The sequence below is a fragment of the Thrips palmi genome, unplaced genomic scaffold (genome assembly GCF_012932325.1).
Source record: "Thrips palmi isolate BJ-2018 unplaced genomic scaffold, TpBJ-2018v1 HiC_scaffold_19, whole genome shotgun sequence".
NCBI classification, from domain to species: Eukaryota; Metazoa; Arthropoda; class Insecta; order Thysanoptera; family Thripidae; genus Thrips; species Thrips palmi.
The window spans coordinates 2,728,541-2,747,736 of NW_023144628.1; the positions used below are offsets into that span (position 1 = coordinate 2,728,541).

A 19,196-nucleotide genomic window follows, 5' to 3' on the forward strand; every position below is an offset into this window, starting at 1 on the left:
GAGGTAGGCAACCCATCGGGCATTTGAGCGGCGTGGGCTGAGTGTGCAAGGCGCTCAAGCTCCAAAATGAAAGAATGGTCGAGTGGACAAATGGATGAATGAATGAGTGGATGACTGAATAAATGAATGAATGGAAAATGACTGCGCGAGTAGAAAATGAATGAGTACATGAACAGAAAGATGAACGGATAGATGCATAAATCAGTGGGATGAAGGAATAGTGGATATAATGAATGGAAGATTTAATAAAAGTAAATCAATGAAGAAAAACTTGAATTTATTCATAAATTACAACTATTTGAAGTCTACGAGGCTAGATTGAGCAGGACATCATATTAACTATATTTACATGAGGCGACCTCATTACTTTTCTTTACACCCTGTCTCCTCTCGGGCACCCGACACGGTTCATTTCTTCGCTGAGCAAATGCTTGTATTTTTTTTACATTTTAATTTTTACAATTGAATAATCATGCGAGAAACATCACCGGGCAGCATGGATTTGCTCTTTGCATTACACTTAATCACAGATGGTATCACACAAACTTAAAATATGACAATTATGGCTTCCACTTATTCTGACGATCTCATTCGTTCTGATAATTATAGACACACATTACCACACACACACAAACACACACGCATACACACATGACATGGATTCACTTACAGGCACTCAGAGAGAATTTTAGCGTAGTCGACACACAGAGCGGGAGGAAGAACTCTCTCACCAACGGGTCATCAAAACAAGGGGAAATAAATACTTATCGTGCAGGGTTATTCGTCGGCAATAACATATCACAAGTCGTCCGGGCGGGATGGGCAAGAAGTCCGTCCAGTTCTTCGCCACCAGCACCGATACCACCACGCGCACATGTGTGCACACAGACACACTGCAGTGCACTGGTCGGTCCAGAAAGAAGGCATTCAAGAAGGCATTCCAGAGGCCAGAGAAGTGACATGAAGACAAGGAAACGCGCTTCTGCTGTGCACAGAAACACTTGCGTAGAAGCTCTTGCGTAGCAGCTGTTGCGCGAACACTATATGTATGATTACTTTCGTGCACATTCCTGTGAAAATTTGCATGAAAGAGTGCAAATGCTTCCAATGTGCAGGAGCACTCGCACAGGAGTGCACAACGCGCCCCCTCCTCCAACTCCAGAGTAGTTTGTGGACTCGATTCGAACTCCAGGACGTTCTCGTCGTCGTTTCGCTGAATCTCTTGACGCGCGGCGCCCGGGCCGAGGCCGGGCCGTCGCCCGCTCACCCGGCGCGCTGCGGCGTTTCAGGTACGTTTCGTTATGTACAGTATGAGAATTGGCGCGTGGCTCTACTTGTGGCGCAGGATCTTTCGGACGTAGTTGCGCAGCCGGTCGGACAGCCCCACCGTGAGGCGGTACCGCAGCGCCAGGTAGGCCGTCGCGCGGAACAGTACCAGGTACACCAGCAGGTTGAGGATCTGCACGTGGTTGCTGAGCCCCTCCATGCCCAGGTCCCTGGAAAGGCAGCAAGGTTCGGCGGCTTTAGAAAAGGTTGCTAGTTTAGGATAAGCTGGCTGCAGCAAAGGTTAGGTTGAGACACTCACCTGAGCAGGAGCTTGGGGTTGCTGTAGTGGCAGTAGGGCACCTTGTTCTCGTCGCAGTGCATGGGCGGCCGGTCGTTGGAGTACAGCGACAGCGCGATGCCCACGAGGCCGAAGCGGAGGTAGCTGAGCTGCATGAGGTAGGCGTAGACGGGCTCCACCTCCTTGCCGTAGCCCATGCCGTACACGGCCAGGACCAGCATGGGCGCCAGCGAGAACGTGCCCATGGTGGAGCCATTCTGAAACAGACGAGTCCACCGATCAAAACAAAAGCCTTCGCGAACCACATCCGTAGTCTGACTCCGAACAGTGTGGTTTCGTCGCTGTGTCTCTCTCGCCCTCTTGCGGGTGCCTGCGGGACGCTCCATGAGTGCGAGAGAGGCCGAGCGACGAAATTGGGACTCGGCCAGCAGACTCACCGTGACGCTGAAGAGGGTGCCGAGGACGAGGCCGTAGCCCTCGGAGCACATGCCGGTGACGAGGCTCGTGCCCAGGAACCAGGCGTAGCGACTCCACACCATGGGCTGGCCGGACAGCAGGTAGCAGATGGTGGCGAAGACCACGCCGCACAGCCACTGCGACAGCGCGACACAGCGAGGTGTTGTTATTGTGGCAAACAAGGGCAACCCTGACCCGCGTGCACTGCGCGCACTGCGCGTGAGGTGGCGCGGCAGGGGCGGACGTGCCTGCGAGGCTGGCCGAGCCTGGCCAAGCCACGTCAAGCCAGTGCGCGGGCCGCGGCGCAAGGGTCGACAGAGTTTGAGACTGGTTTTGCTTCCCCCTGTGCAGACCTCATTCAGGTGCGGATCCAGGTGGGAGAGCGGGAAGGGCAATTGACGTATCAGTTGACACCCCAAGATAGCCGCCTAAAAGGCAGGCAAAAGGCCTCACTTTGCACCTGTAACTAGGTAAAAACCTTGCCCCCACTGTCCTCATCAGGACTCAAATGAAGCACTCGACAGCCTCTAGACTCCCCAAGGGTCACCCAGCGGTGCCTCTTGAGCGTGATTCGAGTCCCGTTTGAGGCGTAAAGCCGGAAAACGTGGCCGGGACCCGCCCAAACTGGTCTGAGCCGCAAGCAAACATGCGAAATCCGAACATAACCGTGTCTCGTCATTGACGGCCCGACCCCTGGGAATGCGAATTTCGGTAATTGCAGAGTGCCCGGCGTCGAGCGTCGTGCGTCGAGAGGTTCGCCTTGATTGGGGCAACCGGTTATCCTCACCTGGTAGGGCAGCGTTGACACGGTCAGGGCGATGTAGTACGACTTGAGGCCGTACCACCTGTTGAAGAACTCGCGCTTCATGATGAGCAGGTCGGACGGGTCTGCAGCGAGAAGAAATCACATTATTCTCACAAATAAAAGGATGAATCAAAAAATAGAATACAAAATGGGTTTGCTTGGCAAATGCGCCGTGACGCCGCGAGGCGCTAAACGCAAGTACTTAATGGAGGCGGATTGAAAAGCGTTGTCGTATGCAAAGCGTGCAAAGCGCCTGGCCAGGCAGAAGGCCAGGCAGAAGGCCCATTACGCGCAGTCTGCCAAGAATCGTTAATGCTCATTTGGCAGACTCGACTGGAAATGTGTGCATCTCGGGTTCAACGAACGGCCGACCAGTTGCACTTTTACTGTGCACCAACTTATACCACCAAAACTCAAACCAAAAATAAAAACAGAAACGAAAAATTAAAACAAGTTAAGGGGAGCTTACACAATAGAATGGGGACCATGAAGTGGGTGAACATGAAGTACACGAGGACGCCGATGCAAAACTTGAAGTTCTCGAAGGGCCGGGTGACGTTGTCGCCGACGTTGAGGAAGATGCCGCCCAGGAAGACGGCCGAGGTGATGGCGTGCATCATCTGGATGGCCAGCCCGATCTTGTTGCGCCAGCTCTGCACGAACATCCTCCGGGACAGCACCATGAGCTGCGTCCAGAAGGTGGTCGCGAACTCGGTCTCGGTGAGGGCGGCGGCGTGCGCGTGGTGCGCGTCCATCAGGCTGTTGGACGAGCCTCCCTGGCCTGCAACACGACGGCGACGAAGACGACGACGGTCAGCGGGATGCGTGACAACACGCGGGAGTGAAAACCCCTGGGCACCCCGCGTCAGGGTCGCCTTGTACTCACGGTAGCTCGAGACGTGCTTGGCGGGCTCGCTGCTGGTCTTGCAGAGCTTGCCGTTGGAGATGTTGGCCGTCATGGTCTTGACGTTGTCCGGCGTTAAGCACTCCAGCACTGCAATGGCAACACACAGGCTTAGCGTTGAGATTCAGCCATGGGGAAAGTAGAAAATGGAATAAGCGAATCCTCACCGAAGTCAGCGGGGTTGTAGTGCTTGGGGCAGTTCATGTCGCTGCTCTCGAGGAAGGGGACGAGCTGGTGCGCGGCGCCCTGGTAGACGCAGTTGCCGCCGCACAGCACGTACACGTGGTCGAACTGCTGGAACAGCGAGGCGGATGGCTGGTGGATGGTGGCCACCACGGTGCGGCCGCCGCGCGCCAGCAGCTGCAGCACCTCCACCAGGTGCTTCATGGCCACGATGTCCAGGCCGCTGCAACCAAAACGTTCTGTCACATCGGGGTGATCCCTGTGCTGACCTTGAGGGCGGCGCGGGGAAGCCGCCACCACTGTGGCCTGCCGCCGAAAGCACTCACGTGGTGGGCTCGTCCAGGAAGATGACCGGGGGGTTGTTGACCAGCTCCAGCGCGACCGCGAGCCGCTTCCTCTGCCCTCCGGACAGTCTTTCCGTGCGGGTGTTCCTGCACGGCGTCAGCCCCAGCGTTTCCATGATCTCGTCCACCTGCGGGTAGACGACCCCGTCAGTAACAACGTCAACCCCGTCGGTAGCGCGCGTCCAACAGCCTATACTCACCGCGAGCTGCTTCTGTCTCTTGGACACCTCGGTGCCCAGCTTGAGCTCGGCGGCGACGGTCATGGCCTCGAGGGCGGTGATCCTGGGCTGCAGCAGGTCGTCCTGCATGATGTAGCAGCTGAGCTTGTGGAAGAGGCGCAGGTTGCGGGGCAGCCCGTTGGTCTGGATGGTGCCCGTCAGCCCCGAGTTTCTGCGGAGGCCAAGGACACCGTCAGCAAGCACGTCGAGCACGCCCCAGTGCCGAGGGTAATTGGAAAACAAAGCGCAGTGCGAAATGGCGGCCGTGAGCTTCCCCGCTTGGCCAAGGCTTGGCCGCGACGCCGCGGCGCGTCAGTTCCTTTTCTGATTACGGTGTAGGGGTCGCTTCGAGCGATAACGCGGTGCGGACTTTCCCTCAGGAAGTTGAGCTAAGCGGAGCCAAGCGGAGCGGCCGTCAGGATGGCCTGGACCCCGACGTCGGCGTCGTGGCGTGCTGGCGCCGCCGCCGCCGCCAGTGACCCGCTCTTAGCACGGCGATGCCGCCGCTCTGTCTCTCTCGCACCTCAACCGGAGGCCCCATGCGTGCGAGAGAGACAGAGCGACGAAAGCATTGTTCGGTAAACAGCCTGGCTAGAGTGGGCTAGAGTCCACGACGGCGGCCGTTCCGCAAGTCACCGTCGTGGAGCAGTAGCCCCTGCGAGGTACGCCACCTCTCGCGGCCTCGACGCCCTTCGGCGCCCTTTGTGTCCGCGCACTCACAGGTAGCCGATGAGGACGTTCATGAGGGTGGTCTTGCCCGCGCCGGACGGCCCGATGATGCAGGACAGCTCCCCGGACAGGAAGCGGCCCGAGATGGAGTTGAGGATGTTCCGCGGCTCTGCAAACAGAACGACAATTCGTAAAGCAACCTGACCGAAACAGAAAGTTCGAGCCCTGCGAGTCAGGTCATGTCCTTCCTATCCGTTTGGACGGAGCCAAAAACGCGACGGGATCGCGCCCCCATTCACCTCCCAGAAGAAAATACACACGTGACTGGTTTGGGTTAACATTGACGTACAGCCTATTAGGCTTGCCCTTGCCGGCGCGCACAATGTTGCCACCAAGTAGGCGAAAATTCTTTCGATACACCAGCGTCAGCAGGGTTGCCAACCCGAGCCACTGTCGGGACTTTGGTCTCGACAAGTTGCCGACATGTGGCAACCCTGCCGGGACTCGAGAGCGTCGTCCCGCCAATCGGGCCATTCGAACTGACGCGCCATCCATCGCTCAGTCTGCGACAGTGTACTGACAGTGACCCGTATTGGCATTCTGTTAGGATCGGAACACCATTACTCTGCGACTGCGATCCCACTTTTTTCCCGAGTCCACGCGCGACGCTGGTCCCGCCTTTCCTGTCGTTTCCCCTGTGACTGTACGCGGGCGTGCTTAGCATGGCGACTGTCTGTGTCCCGCGTGGCGACGCGGCGACGCGGCGACGCGTTTTGTGGTTTCGGGGGATTGGTACCGCGTGTCGCTGCCGCTGAGTGGGCCACAGCGCCACAGCCTTGGCCGCAGCCTTGTAGCCGCAGCAGGAACCCCGACTTGGGCCGAGCTCGCCTCGCCGCCCGGTCCGTACCGTGTGAGGGCCCCGTGCGACTCTAGCGATCGCCGGCAGTCATGCCAGCCGCGCCGTGATTGGTTCCCGGCTGGGGCGAGGCACACTGCAGGCTCGCTCCGGACGGCGCTTTCGTCGCTCTGTCTCTGTCGTGGGCCGTCCCGCAGGGGGGCGAGAGAGACGGTGCGGTGTTTGGGAATCAGCCGCCTGGCGCTCTCTCGCACCCCCACGCAGCGCTCCATGAGTGCGAGGGAGACAGAGCGAGTAAGCACTGTTCGCAATCGCGGCCCGTCCAGGGATTAGCATTCCCGGCCGCGGCTCGACGAGGACCGCGGAGGATGCGCGGAATACCAACGGCCTGAGTCCGAGAGTCGTTTTCGTCGTTCTCTCTCTGTCGTGCCCATACGGGACGCCGCGTGAGTGCCCCAGAGACAGAGCGACGGAAACGACTCTCGGAATCAGTCTGTAGAGCCGAGACGGCGGGCGGGCGCGCGGTGCGCTGCGCAGCTCCCGAGCATAAGTGCCGGTGGTGGTCCAGCACTGCTGGACTCGCTACTGTTGCGCTGCCGTCTGTCTGTTCGACTCTGTGCGTCTGTCTGTCTGTCTGTCTGTCTGTCTGTCTGTCTGTCCGTCGGTCGGTCCCTCCGTTCGGCCGCGTGGTTGGTAAGATAATGCCTCGGCATTGCCTGCGCAAACAAACCGTCCGCCAAATACTGCCACTTCTTTCCCTCTAAAAAAAGGCAAACACCAAGTAAAAAGAAAATACGGTGCCGCTGAGCGATTTGACTGTATGCTAAGCAGGGAAGTCCTGCGGCTGGGCCGGCTGGGCGTTGCCCTCTACGAGCACGTGGCCGCGCGGCTAGGCCGGCTAGGCTGTGTGGCGTGCGGTGGCGTGCGGTGGCGTGTCGGCCGAGAGGAGCAGCTCGTTACTCGTTGAGCTCTAACATCACATCATCTAGTGACGCGCCATGCCTCGCCTCGCCTCGCCTCGCCTCGGGCCGCCCAGGCCTGTTGGAGGCTGTGACGTCGAACCACGTGCGCGGGGTGCTGCTACCAGTTCACCAATTCGAACTCGAACCGCCCGACCTCGGCCGACCTCGGCGCTGCCCCGCCGCCGCGGCGCGGCGTGTGCGTCACCGCGTCGAACAGTACCGCGCCGCTCGTCGAGCAGGCCGTGCTGGCCGTGCAGGCCAAGGCCCATGGCGGCGCCCCGCGCGCCGCGCCTCTAGAGCCTCGCAGGGAGAGAGGCGACAACGCGGGAGGCTCTGGCCGAAGCGGCTAATGTCAGCGCGCGCTGACGTCACCGAGGTGCCGCCCACGACGCTCCCTACGCCCCACTGCAGTCGGCGGCCTGCAGCGCGGTTCGACCAGTGGGCCGATGGGCCGAGATGGCAGGCTGGGAATAGCCCGTCTACCGTCCTGCAAGGCCCTGGACCCCGCGGTGACCCGCGCTGTCGTGGAAGGGCCCCGCACCGAGGTCGTCGCCAAAGTGGCGGGAGGAAAGTGCAGCGCCTGTCCGCGCGCCACGCGTCGTCTGCTGGACGTTGGCCCGATGCAGCCGCTGCAGCCGCCAGCCACGCCTCGCCGCGCCGCGCCTGAGACTCTCTACGCACGCCCCCCGCGGGGCAGCGCAGCGCACAGTGGGCCAGAAGACCGGTGGAGGCGGCCAAAACTCTCGACGCGTTTTGAGCTCCAGAGTCGCTAAACAGGCCTCGAACCGAACGTGTGATCCCACCAATGGATTGCTCTCCGAACGAGGAATCCATTGGTGGTGTCACACGTCCGGTTCGCGTCCCATTTAGCGACTCTGGAGCTGAAAACGCGTCTAGAGTCTTGGCCGCCCCCACTGGTCTTCTGGCCCACTGTGCAGCGGTGCAGCAGCGCGGCGAGCGGCAGCGCGGCAGCCACAGCGGCCCAGGGCCGGGCGGCCGATTCGTTGTTGTTGCTGCTCTCGCTGCATCGGGCAAGACGGCAAGCAGCGGCAAGGCAAGGCTATCGGGCAGGCATTCAGCTGGTATGACGCTGGAGCCCACACGCCCCCCGCCCCGCCGCGCCCCGCCGCGACCCACATCGTAATGAGCAATGGGACTGTGGTCCAGGGCGGCCGGCCCGTCCCGTCGTCGAGTTTACGCGTGTACGCGAGTACGCGTCTCGGTACGCGTCTCGGTACGCGTCCCCAAGTTCTCGGCGAATGCTCGGTGGTCGGCGCGCAAGGTGAGCGGCCAGCCGACAGATTCCGAACAGCGATTTCGTCGCGGTCTCTCTCGCACTAATGGGGCGTCCTCCCTACAGGCGCGGCCGGGCGCGGCCAAACGCTGTGCAGTCAGCCTGCAGGCCGCGCCGCTCGCAAGTCAGCGGCCGACAGTTGTCTGACCATTCCGAACAGTGTGCTTCGTCGCTGTCTCTCTCGCGCCTGTCTGGAACGCTCCACGATTGCGAGAGAGACAGGACGACGGTGCGCTGCTGTTCAGACTGAGACGGCGCGGCGACGAACTCGTGACCTACAGTGGTGTGCACAGTGACACTGCTAGCCGCGGTGGCCGGCACGGCGGGTGCTTCACGTTCGCGTCGGGCTGCTGGCCAACGCGTAGGCGAGGCGGACCGCCGCGGACCGCCGCCCGGCACACAAAACAGCGGGAAAAAATTGGTAGATAAAACTTGCGCGTGCTGCGCCGCGCACCACGCACCGCGGGCCAGTGCAGTGGCCAGCAGCCTCTTCAGATCCATTTTTCATCATTTTTTAATGGGCAGCCTGGAGGTACCCGAGGGCGGCACAGACGGAAGTGAAGTGACCCACTGTCGCCTTATCGCGTCCCCCAGTTCATCGGCCGGCCGGGGCGGGACCAGGCGTGGGGGAGGGGGGGCACTAGGCTGGTGCAGCCCACACTGCAGAATGCAGCGCTTGCAGTGCAGCAGCGCTATCGGTGGCCTGGCATGCGGCACCTGGACCGCCACGCCGGCCACGCCGGCCAGCCATTCACCACCGCGACCTTAACGACGGGGCACTTGACCAGGACCAGGCCGCCGCCTCCGCCGCTGTCGGCGTGGTCTTGGTGACACACTTGCACGCCGCCGTGCTTATCAGTGGGGTCCGCGGAGCACAGCGGTCAGCAGCCAGCAGGGTCTCGCCGGCCGCGCACCGCCACGCGAATAGCAATGACGAGCCGCGCGACGACGCCCCGTGATTCACGTTGGGATTCACATTGCGATTGGCATTCGGGGCGCCGCGAGGACGCCGCCACTCCCCTTCGGGCGGGCGACGCCGAGGCGACGCGGACGTCCTACGCGGGAGGAACTGCCGGCGCGCTGCCAGGACGTGGCCGGGATGTGAACACGGGCGTCAACGCCGCACTCAAGCGGGCCGTCGTCAACAAGGTCAATGGGGGCGGAGAGGACGCAGACAGGAAGCGAGCCTTTCCGGGGAAACACGGAATAACGCGCAAGACAGCCCTTCGGCTGTTTATGAACTGACGCCGATTCTGGTCTGCCCACTCCCCCGGGAGAGACGCGGCGACCTTCCTTCGCCAAGGCACGCCGCGCCAAGGCGGCTCCGGCCGCTGACCGCATCAACAGGCACCATGCAGGCACCATGCAGGCACCATGCAGGCACCGGGGGGTGGGCCGGCCACTCAGCCCCCCTCCCTTTTTGCACTGCACTGGCACAAGGCCAGAGCAGGTTGAAGCGACTCCAACCTTTCCTTTTTGAGCTCAATGTCGATGTTCCTTGAATCGGAATCGAGTTAGACGCATGAGCGTCGCAATGGATTCCTCATTCTGAAGCAGTTAGAAGTTCCTACGATGCAGCAGCGTCAAAAGAGCCCGTCCGTCTCAGTCGGCCCCGAACTTGTCTGGCGATTGTTGCCGCTATCGGAGCATGGGGTGGACCTCGCGCCGCCTCGCGGTGCCGTGGGCGTGCTAGCAGTGCATCCACGCGCCGCCGCCACGGCCCACACGGCCCGCACGGCCCGGCCGGAAGGTCAGCCCGTCAGCCCCAAGGCACTGCGACGACGACATTGCATTTATCAGCCCGAAACCCGACCAGCTGGCGGCAGCTGGCGGCAGCAACGCCGCGTTTTGCGGCCAAATTTCACGACGCGGCCCAAACCGAGGGGACGAGGAATGCACTCCCCCTTAAAACATGACGGCAACAAGTTTTGTCAGCTGTATCGAAAATCATAAATGCTCCGGTCAGCGTTCAGTAGGTCTTCTTCAAGCGAAAAACTTGTACTTAGCCCTTGAGTTGTTGTTACCATCAGAGCTGACGCTGACGGATGGTATTCGCCATTTTACTATAGGTTCTGACCAGACTTACACAACCGGTTCGCCAAACCAAATAACAAATTGATTATCGTTCGTCTTTTTATTTTTCTATTTTTTCGAGCGTCCGCGCTGCGAGTGTTTTGGCGGTTTGGGGATCTCGGCGGCGGCGGTGGCCGCACGGCGTTGGCTGTCCTGGTTTCTGTCGCTTTGCACTCGCGTTGCTCGCTCCACGCTGGCCGTAGTGACGGCATGCTTGGACGCGTGGCTCGGCCGCGTCGCCGCGTCGCCGGTTCACGCGAGCTTCCTGCGGCGCCGAGCCCACCGACTCCCTAATAAGATGACGCGGTTGCCACCCGGCACCGACCTGCCCGACACCTCCCACAACCTAGAGGTGCCAACTGCTTTAAAGAAACAACTGAAAGAAAAAGGTTAAGCGCCCATGTAATCGGCGGGCTTAGGAGTAGGTCTATTTAGCCATTCCACTCCTCACCCGCCTGTCTAAAAGCATGATAGAATTTCTTCTTTATGCGCGCTTGACTTCAAGTGTGAAGTTTTCGAGCGTCATGCTCAATTTCACCAGTGACAACAATAACGTGAAGTGCATCCCAGTGCAGTGACTTTGAGTGAGGTCACTGCCACTCGGCCCAAGGCCAAGGCAAGCCCAACGCTCCAGGACCGGCCTGTACCTGACATGTTGGCCGCCCTGCCCGTCCGGCCCGGTCGGCCCGGCCAGCCCGCAGAGTGCCCGAGTGAGCGACAGGGCTGCACCGCAATCTCTTTTATGTTTTTCCGCATCTCCATGCAAAGAGATGAGCGCAACCAGTTTCCCTTCATCTTTCTCTCTCGCGTCGCAGGCTTGATTACAGTTTAGTAACCCCCTTCATCTCAAACAGTCAGAAGTATCGCTCGGGTTTTGTTTTGGCAGACGGCTCCTTTGTTTTATTTTAAAAGAAATAATTAAAAGATTAAGATGCCGGTTCAGTGACAAATCGGGCGCATTTTCATGACAAAGAAAAACAAAAACATCGAGACCGCCGAAAAAAACTTGTCGAGCACGCCGGACCAAAGTACACACTTCTAGTGGAGGCGACTTTGCCGGCTGAAAAGCAAATAAAAAGCATCCTTCCAACATGAAACAACACTTTAAAAAAGAATCGGAATGTTACTGTTCAGTGGAATATAGAAACATCTCCTATGCATTAAAAAAATACTAGAGCTCCGTTACAGGAATTGCCAGATTGTTTTGCCGAAAATGTGTAGGAAAAGTAATATATTTGTGTCTGCAAAAAGCCATAAATTCTATTCCTGTATGGGAATTGTGCAACCAATGTATTGAAATCAAGAGGGAAAAATCATTATTTTCAGCAGAGTACTCAGACACAAATAAAATTGGTTCCGTTTCAAACTGAGGCGTCCGAGGAGATCGAGTACACGTGAATTGTTGCATATAAATGTATAGAAAATTTGAAAACGGAAAATTTTTAGTGAAGGGATAAAAAGATGGCGCTGCGAGACCGAGCCAAGAAGTTTCAACTGGTTTCTAGACGCGACAGGTTTTCTCATTCTTATGTATGAAGTCATACACGACATGAAATAGATCAAGCTCGATTGATCCTTTTTAAACACACCTCTTGTATTGTAAAAATATTGTCCAATTTCTTGTCATAATTTTTTTTGCAAACTAATGGGATTTTTAACCGTGTATGTGACTCAGCGCCTGGGGTCAATTTGACCTGGATAATATCTGACGACAGCACTGACAAGTAGTCTTTCGCAAAAGCTGACCTGATAAACACACAACAAAGATTCGCTGGGAATTTCTTAAAATCTTCGACGCCCGTCCCCACAAGTTCTGTGTGTAAAAATGCAAAATGCTCGCCGCCAGTTTTGAAGCGTCCAGGAAAAAGCAAAGAGACGACGCGCCTCCACCCAGCCGGGCTAAGGGGCCGGGCGGGGCCGGGCCGGGCCGGCCGGTCTGGCTCTGGTTGGAGCTGGCTGGACGGCGAGCCCTCACTGCCACGGCCAAGGCCAGAGAAGGCTCGTCGTTTTTCAAATCCAGAATTCGCCTGGCGCCAAACTAGCTTGGGGCAGCTGGGAGCACACGCTATCCATTAGCGAAATGTTGATTGGCTTTTTTTTGCCCGCTTACAACAGTACCAAACCAGCATACTCCAGCACGCTACTCGGTTCGTTCTTTGCTTCTGCAGACTGTGTGGGAACCTGTCCCGAGGCTGGATGTAATCCCTGTGAGTGTAAGGGCTTTGCAGCAGAGGCAGGACTTAGGCGAATTTGGCTGGATAAACTGGCTGGGTATTCAACCGTCGGTCTAAGTTGGCTGACTCGGGGGCGACCAGCCACCATCAACCCATTGGCAGGTTCTGCTGGTCCTCTGCCATCGAACGAGCCGTAGCGTCGGCTCCACTGTAGGTGAGAGGGGAAGCGAGGTGCCGCTCCGTCCGCCTATCCAAGCGACCATCTCATCCCAGCAGACGAGAAGGCGCTGAGCCGTTCCCGAAGCTCCGGAGATGCGCTGTCTCTCTCGCACACGTTCAACTAACGTGTGGCGGATCCCAGCCAGTTCAGCCAACCAAATTCGCTGAAAGTCCGGACTTTGCTCCCAGATAAGAATCAGTTTATAAAGTCGCTGGGGAGTTTTATAAACATTTATAAATTCGTATAAAAAGTCTTATGAAATTTTCTTCATATTTATACATGTGACTTTTTGTATTTTTATGAGAACAAGGGCCTATATAAGCCTTGCAATGGTATTGTGAAGTTTTACGAGGAGTGCTGAGTTATAACTTTTTAAAACTTCTTCATGATCGCACAAGCTTCGATAAACATGCCGTTAAAATTTATAAAACTGGAAATAAAATTCTGATAAAATTATACTGATGGCCTTCCAAAAAGTGTCGCAAGGCCTGCAAGACCACCGCACTGCAAAAAAAAAAAAAAAAAAAAAAAACCCTCCGAAGTTTGGCACGCAAACTGTGCGAGAAATCGGGCACGGGAAAAGTTCCGACCATCCGTGTTCTCCGCGGAGCTCATGTAAACTGCTGCGGAAAACATGTCCCGATGCGTGAAAGAAAGTATGACGCACTTGCAAATGCCCGCGACACAGATAAGTGACTAGTCTTCTCAGTGACAGCCCGTCGCAGCCCGTCCCGCGGGTATCAATTCCCCAGGAGACATATCTTGACTTGAAAAAGCTTGGGCCCCAAATGATCCTCGGAGCAAGTACTCTACCATTAGAGCCGTATACAGTGTAGCAACCGGAAGGCCACCATGCGTGTTTGGGGCAGCAGCGGCAGTTTGGGCGTTTTCGATCTTATTACCAAACGGTCCAAAGAATCCCACCGCAAAAAAAAGACGCAGTAAAAAAGGTTCTCACGACGGAGACGATCCCCTTCCTTGTACTGCTGGCTCGCTGGCGACCGCTCGCGACAGGGCGAATTTCTTTTTATATTTGTTGGCCTTGTTACTATCTGGCAGATCAGGAAAAACGCTGCGCAGCTCGGCAAATTCCAAGCGAAATTCATATGTGGAGGAACAACTGCGCCTGCGCCGCTGCTCCCGTTCGCAGCCTCCGAGGACGACATCGCGGACGACATCGCGGAGGTCGCGCGAGCGGCCGAGAGGAGAGATGGCCGGCAGATAGCGAGGCAGATAGTGTGTCGCGAAAACGCGTCCTTTGCACGGAAAATTCCGTGTCCGGCCGTTTTCCGTACAGTGCGGTGTCGGCTGCGTGGGGCATGGGGGCCTGGGGACTCGACCGGTTGGAGGAGGGAAGGCCCACTGGCTAAGCTCGCACGCGCTCTTGACACTGTCCCCGCAATCGAGCGTTCCGTACCGATGCGGCACTCCACAGTCTCCGCACCGCGGGCCGACGGCATGCCTCACGAGTGGACACTCTGCAGTCCTCAAACACGGCCCCAACCGCGCACAACAGGACTCGAGTGGACAGCGCCGTCAATAAGACACAGCTGCACCGTACAAATCTATCATAGACGCGATAAATTGGTTTCGTTTGATGTCGTTTCTGAGAAACACTCTGCCATAAGTGACTGCGTTGGCCGTGCAGTCATAACGCGGAGCTTTTTGTCCGGATTACGGAGGAATGGCTCGGCAGGAACTTGCGAGTGTTTATACAAGTCGCACGTATACAGTCACGCACGTGTGCGGAAGAAGCGCTAGTGCAAATACACAACGATGAAAAGCTGTGGAGTTTGGCGCCGCTGCCTCCGCCAGCCCCACGGCGCTCATGTTTGTGGACACACAGTGGCGTCCACAACGCTACGCCCGCCGTCCACCCGAGCTGCTGGCTTAGGGATCGTCCTCCTATTCCAGGACCGAAGGCATACGATCATTCGTGGTCCAGCCATCTACGGGAGGAGCAACAACAGCCCGCTCTGTGGCACCTTTGGCGCCTGCGAGGTAGGGCACCAACCCGGCCCGCAGTACACCAGTGCGAAGACGGTGGCCCGACCCGCCCCTGTAGCCCGTAATGGTAATGGTAATGCGACGCAGGCCACAGTCTGACATCGGTGAGTTGCGGGCCGCGCCGGTGGCCTACCTCACAGGCGCTCAAGGCCACACCTTGAACTTGAGAGGCTGGGGGACAAATGATGGTGCAACATAGGCGATTGGGCGGCCACACACAGGCACGTCAGCCGTTCCGCTTCATTCGCTTTTTGTTGCATGCCTTGACTCGGGACACTGCCGAAGGCACCGCAGGCACCACGACAGCGACATGGCGGACGGATGCGTTTTATTTACGCGGTGCCGCGCCACACATCGGCGCGTCGCGATTGGAACCGTAAACGGGCAACGAACACCAGGCTCGCTGCTGTTTTTCGCCAGTCCTCGATTAGACTATCTGGTGGTCCTCGCGAAAACGCCTTCCTGTGGCGCCTTGCTTTCGGCCCACATGAGTGTTGTGGCGCGCCGCGCAGCCGCGTCCACGTGATGGACGTCTCGAACTGTCAAACGGGGGGAGAGGGACGCCAAGTGCAGCCAGTGCTGGCCCGGCCGCATGCCCGGCCGGCCTAGGCCGCTTTATCGCTCAAAAACAGTGGAGGACGTAACCCTTTTTTTTCGTGGCACAATTTGCCAGCGATAACTCGGGGAGGGAAACCCTACTTCGACGGATGTGGGGCGCCCCGCCTAGGAAACGGGAAACGGGCGCCGAGGCAGTGCGCCACCGCCAGTCTTTGAACCCGCGCCCGTCCGTCCAGCGTCCAGCGCGTAACTTTTTTGCACCGTCAGGCCGCTGCAGCGATAAAATTAGCCGTGTAGGTGAAACCGGCGAGAAAGTGCGCGGTGGACGCGACGACGCGACGCCGGCCCGCCGGCCCGCTTACCTCCAGTCGAGGTGTGCGTCGTGAACTTGAGGTCGTGGAACTCGATGTTGACGGGCGGCCGCTTCACCAGGTTACTGATGGTGCACTTCTTGGCGTTGGGCGGCGCATCGTCCACAGGGGAGGCCCTGGACGCGGCCGCCGGCACCACCTGCACTTGCTGCGACGACGCCAGCCTGACGGTGTCCATGGCTGCGGGGCGGGGCCGCGGGGGCCGTGGGGCACTACTTGTGCAGGTAGCCGCGGAGCGTGCTGAGGGTCGACTTGACCAACTTGAAGCAGACGCGCTCGAACTTCCGGCGCATGGGGGCGGACGGCCACGGGGAGGGAGGGCCAGAACGCGGGGACGCGGTTCCGCGAAGCCTCGGCGATACGAAGCGCGAAGCCGCGAGGTGTGTGGCCGGAGAAGCGACTCGGGGGCAACGCCGGGCTACGCCAGGCTACGCTACGCCAGGCTACGCCGGGCAGGGCAGGCCGAATGCTGACCGCGTGCGTCTGGCCGACCGGCTGTGAGAACTGAATCGAGTAGAGGAGAGGGGCCGCGGCTTGGCCTAAGCGCGGCGGCGCGGCGACACCGAGCCCCTTGCCGTGCCCCTCCCCTCCCCTCCCCTCGCCTCGCCGCGCCTTGCCTCGGCGCGCCGCCGGCCCAGGGACTCGGGATGCCGGCCGCGCGCGGGGCTGGCCGGGCTTGGGCCGGCGGGCTGCGGGCTGCGGGCTGCGGGCTGCGGGCTGGATAGCGGGACGGGTCGGGACCACGGGACGCACCAAGACGATCCCCTCCCCTCTCCCCCCGCGACATCCCCGGCGTGCATCCAAGTGCCTTCGCCGAGCTCGCCATCCTCGCCGAGACGGTGGCGGAGCTGTCCTGCCGGCTGCCCCTCGGACTGCCCCTCCGCCTTCGATAAGCCAGTCAAGGGCGGCCCCACTCCCAAAGTTCACGGATGAGCGCGGTATTTGCCCGCCACTCGACACGCTCTCGGCTCTCGGCTCGGTCGCGGGGAAGGCCGCGGAGGGTCCCGGGGTCGGCGGTTGGCGATGCACTGGCGATGCGCGTGGCGAGCGCGTGCGGCAGCGTCTCACTGTGACGCTGTCTCGGCGGTGCAGTGGCAGTGCAGTGGCGGAGGGTCGCGGTGTGTGTCTTGGGGCGGCCTAGGGCAGCTCACACCCTGGCTGTTTCCGAACAGTGCCTGCTCGCTGTCACTCTTCTACCCGTAAGGAACGTCACGCCCCGGCCGACAATCAAAGCCCCTTTTAACGGTGTATCTCCACTCACGCTCCGCGCTAAATGGCGACAGGCCTCAAGCACTGCTGGGGCCGGCGATTGAATACCATCGAATCTGTAAATCCAACGTTTAAATCTTCCACAGGCTCTCACTCCCTGGACGCGCAAGAGCCATTCATTCGGCCATTCATTCGGTGCCATCCCATTAGCGGCTCTAGGCTCGCTGCCGGGGTGCCTGTAAGCGGCCTCCGACTGGATTCGGTCCGACGACTCAGCCCGACTCGTCCGGCTTGGCTCGGCTGATTATAGTGCATCGGTGGAATCTGCCTCGCTGCCTCGGCTGTTGGCTGTGGGGTTCGCGCGACCTGTGGACCTGTCCGGCTCTGGCCCTTCGCACAAACTATGCAAACTACCGGATATTTGCCTTTCCCAGCTGGCAGAAACAAACTCCTCGGGCGCGACTGGCGCGGCGACTTGGACCGTCTTGGACGGTCTAGGCGGCTCGCCACGGCCCGGCCGGCCGCCCGGCCGCCGAAATGAGCTACACCGTCCTCTCTTAAAGGACGTATCGTCAGTTTCAAAGCGCTCAAGATAGGCGAAAATTACGCAAAATTTGGAGGTCTTGCACGATTATTTCATTTTAAATTTCCATTGTGACTAGCTGCGACTTTGGCGGTGGGTTCGGAGTCCGGACGAGAGCGCCCAATCTCGCGGTGACCTGGTCCGCCGGGCGGTTCGGGGTGGTACCGGTGGCTCCGGGGCGCCAGGCTGGCTGGCTGCCAGGCCGGCTGCCAGGCCGGCTGCCGGGCCGGCTGCCTCCGGGTGCTTCGCGTTTCGCGCCACGCCACTGCGTCTGGCTGCAGCTCGCCGCCCCAGCGGATGGCAGATGGCGTATCGCGTTTGCGCCGTTTTCCGAGAACAATGCCGGCACGGCCCACTAATGCCTGACCTGTCACGCCTGTCACACGGACGCGCTAAAAGAGTGTCATCTTTACGGGGCGTCGCGACGCGCCCCGTCGTCGTGGCGGCCACTGGTGGCGGCCACTGGTGGCGGCCGGTGGCGTTCCAGGCCGGTCCGCGGCCGGTCCGTCCAGGAATCGGTGTCTGGAGCGATAATGGTCGACCTTGAGCTTGAGCAGCTAGAGGCGGCAGCGCGGCAGGCGTGGTGTGTCGTGGAGGGGCGCGGCACGCCTCGCTGCCGGCAGGGCACGGCCCGGTACGTCCCTGCCGCGGCACGCCGGTGCCAAGTGCCAACTCACCCAGCCGAAAAAACGGTCTATCGCGTCGGAATCGCAGTCGGATCAACGTACGATCTAATCGTAATTGCATTCAGTAGCGATTTCGATCCGCCGTTTCTGATTGAATGTCGACACTCACGACGTAGTACTTGGATTTTATTTCAAATTCGCCGCTGGCAAACTATTGCGGTTATCAAGGCGCTTTGTTGTTGAGAAGTATACCATTGTTATGATGTTGAAAGGTTCCACACGTTTCCAAGTTGACCCGCCACTGCAAGGGCACCGGCCTCGCACCGCGGCCGCCGAGGACGGGGCCCAGGAATGCTGTCCTGCGCGACGAGCACTTGCCCTTCCCCTCCTTTCCCTCCCTGCCCTGTCCCTGTACTCTACGTAAGCACGGCTCAGTAATAAATTGCCTGTTATGAATCCACAGGGTAAAGTCACGCCAGAAAACGGTGGGACTCAGGTGTCATGCCGTTTTCCGGCGACTTCTTGTTACGCCTTAATTTGGCCTTGTGTCCGACCATCCCATCATGTACGTACAGCGAGCTAATCGTTAATCGAACAATCGACGAATCGATCATCGGTGACGTCGCCCAAAACACTGCGGGCTGACAACAAAGTCTGTCTCCCTCCGCAACAAGAACGAGCAGCGCACCACGCCGTAAACGCCTTCCAGTGTGGCGTCCTGCCCGTCCTGCCGCTCCGCCCCGGAAGCTCTGGTCGCGATAGGGCTCCGCCCGCATCAAGTCCTTGCCGTGGACCCGCTCCATTCCGCCCCGCGACGCAAGACGCGCCCGTGAGCTGCAGCACCGGGTCGACGACCCCGCGAACGCCGCCAGGCGCGGTTCCAGGCGAAGGTGGTGGAAGCCGCCTGGAAGGTAAGCAAAAAGTCGCACTTTGCTCGTGCAGGTAGGCAACTTTAGCGATTCCTCCCCCCCCCCCTCCCCCGTCTCTGGGTCCGCCCTTGATCGCCGCGACCTCGTCCGGCCAGGACTGCGTTGGCCGTGAGTCTCCTCTGCAGTGCAGGATCTTCAGCCTGCTGCGCCACTCCGCGTTCGTCGCTCCGTTCGCACCCCTCCATGCGTGC

At 59.3% G+C, this 19,196-nt stretch overlaps 1 protein-coding gene across 1 annotated transcript; it reads right to left on the bottom strand.

Moving 5' to 3' along the window:
• Positions 1 to 260: 260 nt before the first annotated feature.
• On the bottom strand, positions 261 to 16,157 carry LOC117646174 (ATP-binding cassette sub-family G member 4-like). Its single transcript, XM_034386957.1, has 11 exons — positions 15,650 to 16,157; positions 5,195 to 5,312; positions 4,457 to 4,646; positions 4,239 to 4,384; positions 3,897 to 4,135; positions 3,712 to 3,819; positions 3,295 to 3,606; positions 2,808 to 2,908; positions 2,002 to 2,157; positions 1,586 to 1,821; positions 261 to 1,496 (listed from the first exon to the last, which is right to left on the bottom strand). The coding sequence occupies exons 1-11, from the start codon at positions 15,834 to 15,836 to the stop codon at positions 1,331 to 1,333; spliced, it is 1,959 nt and encodes a 652-aa protein (XP_034242848.1). The 5' UTR covers positions 15,837 to 16,157; the 3' UTR covers positions 261 to 1,330.
• Between the last annotated feature and the right edge of the window lie 3,039 nt (positions 16,158 to 19,196).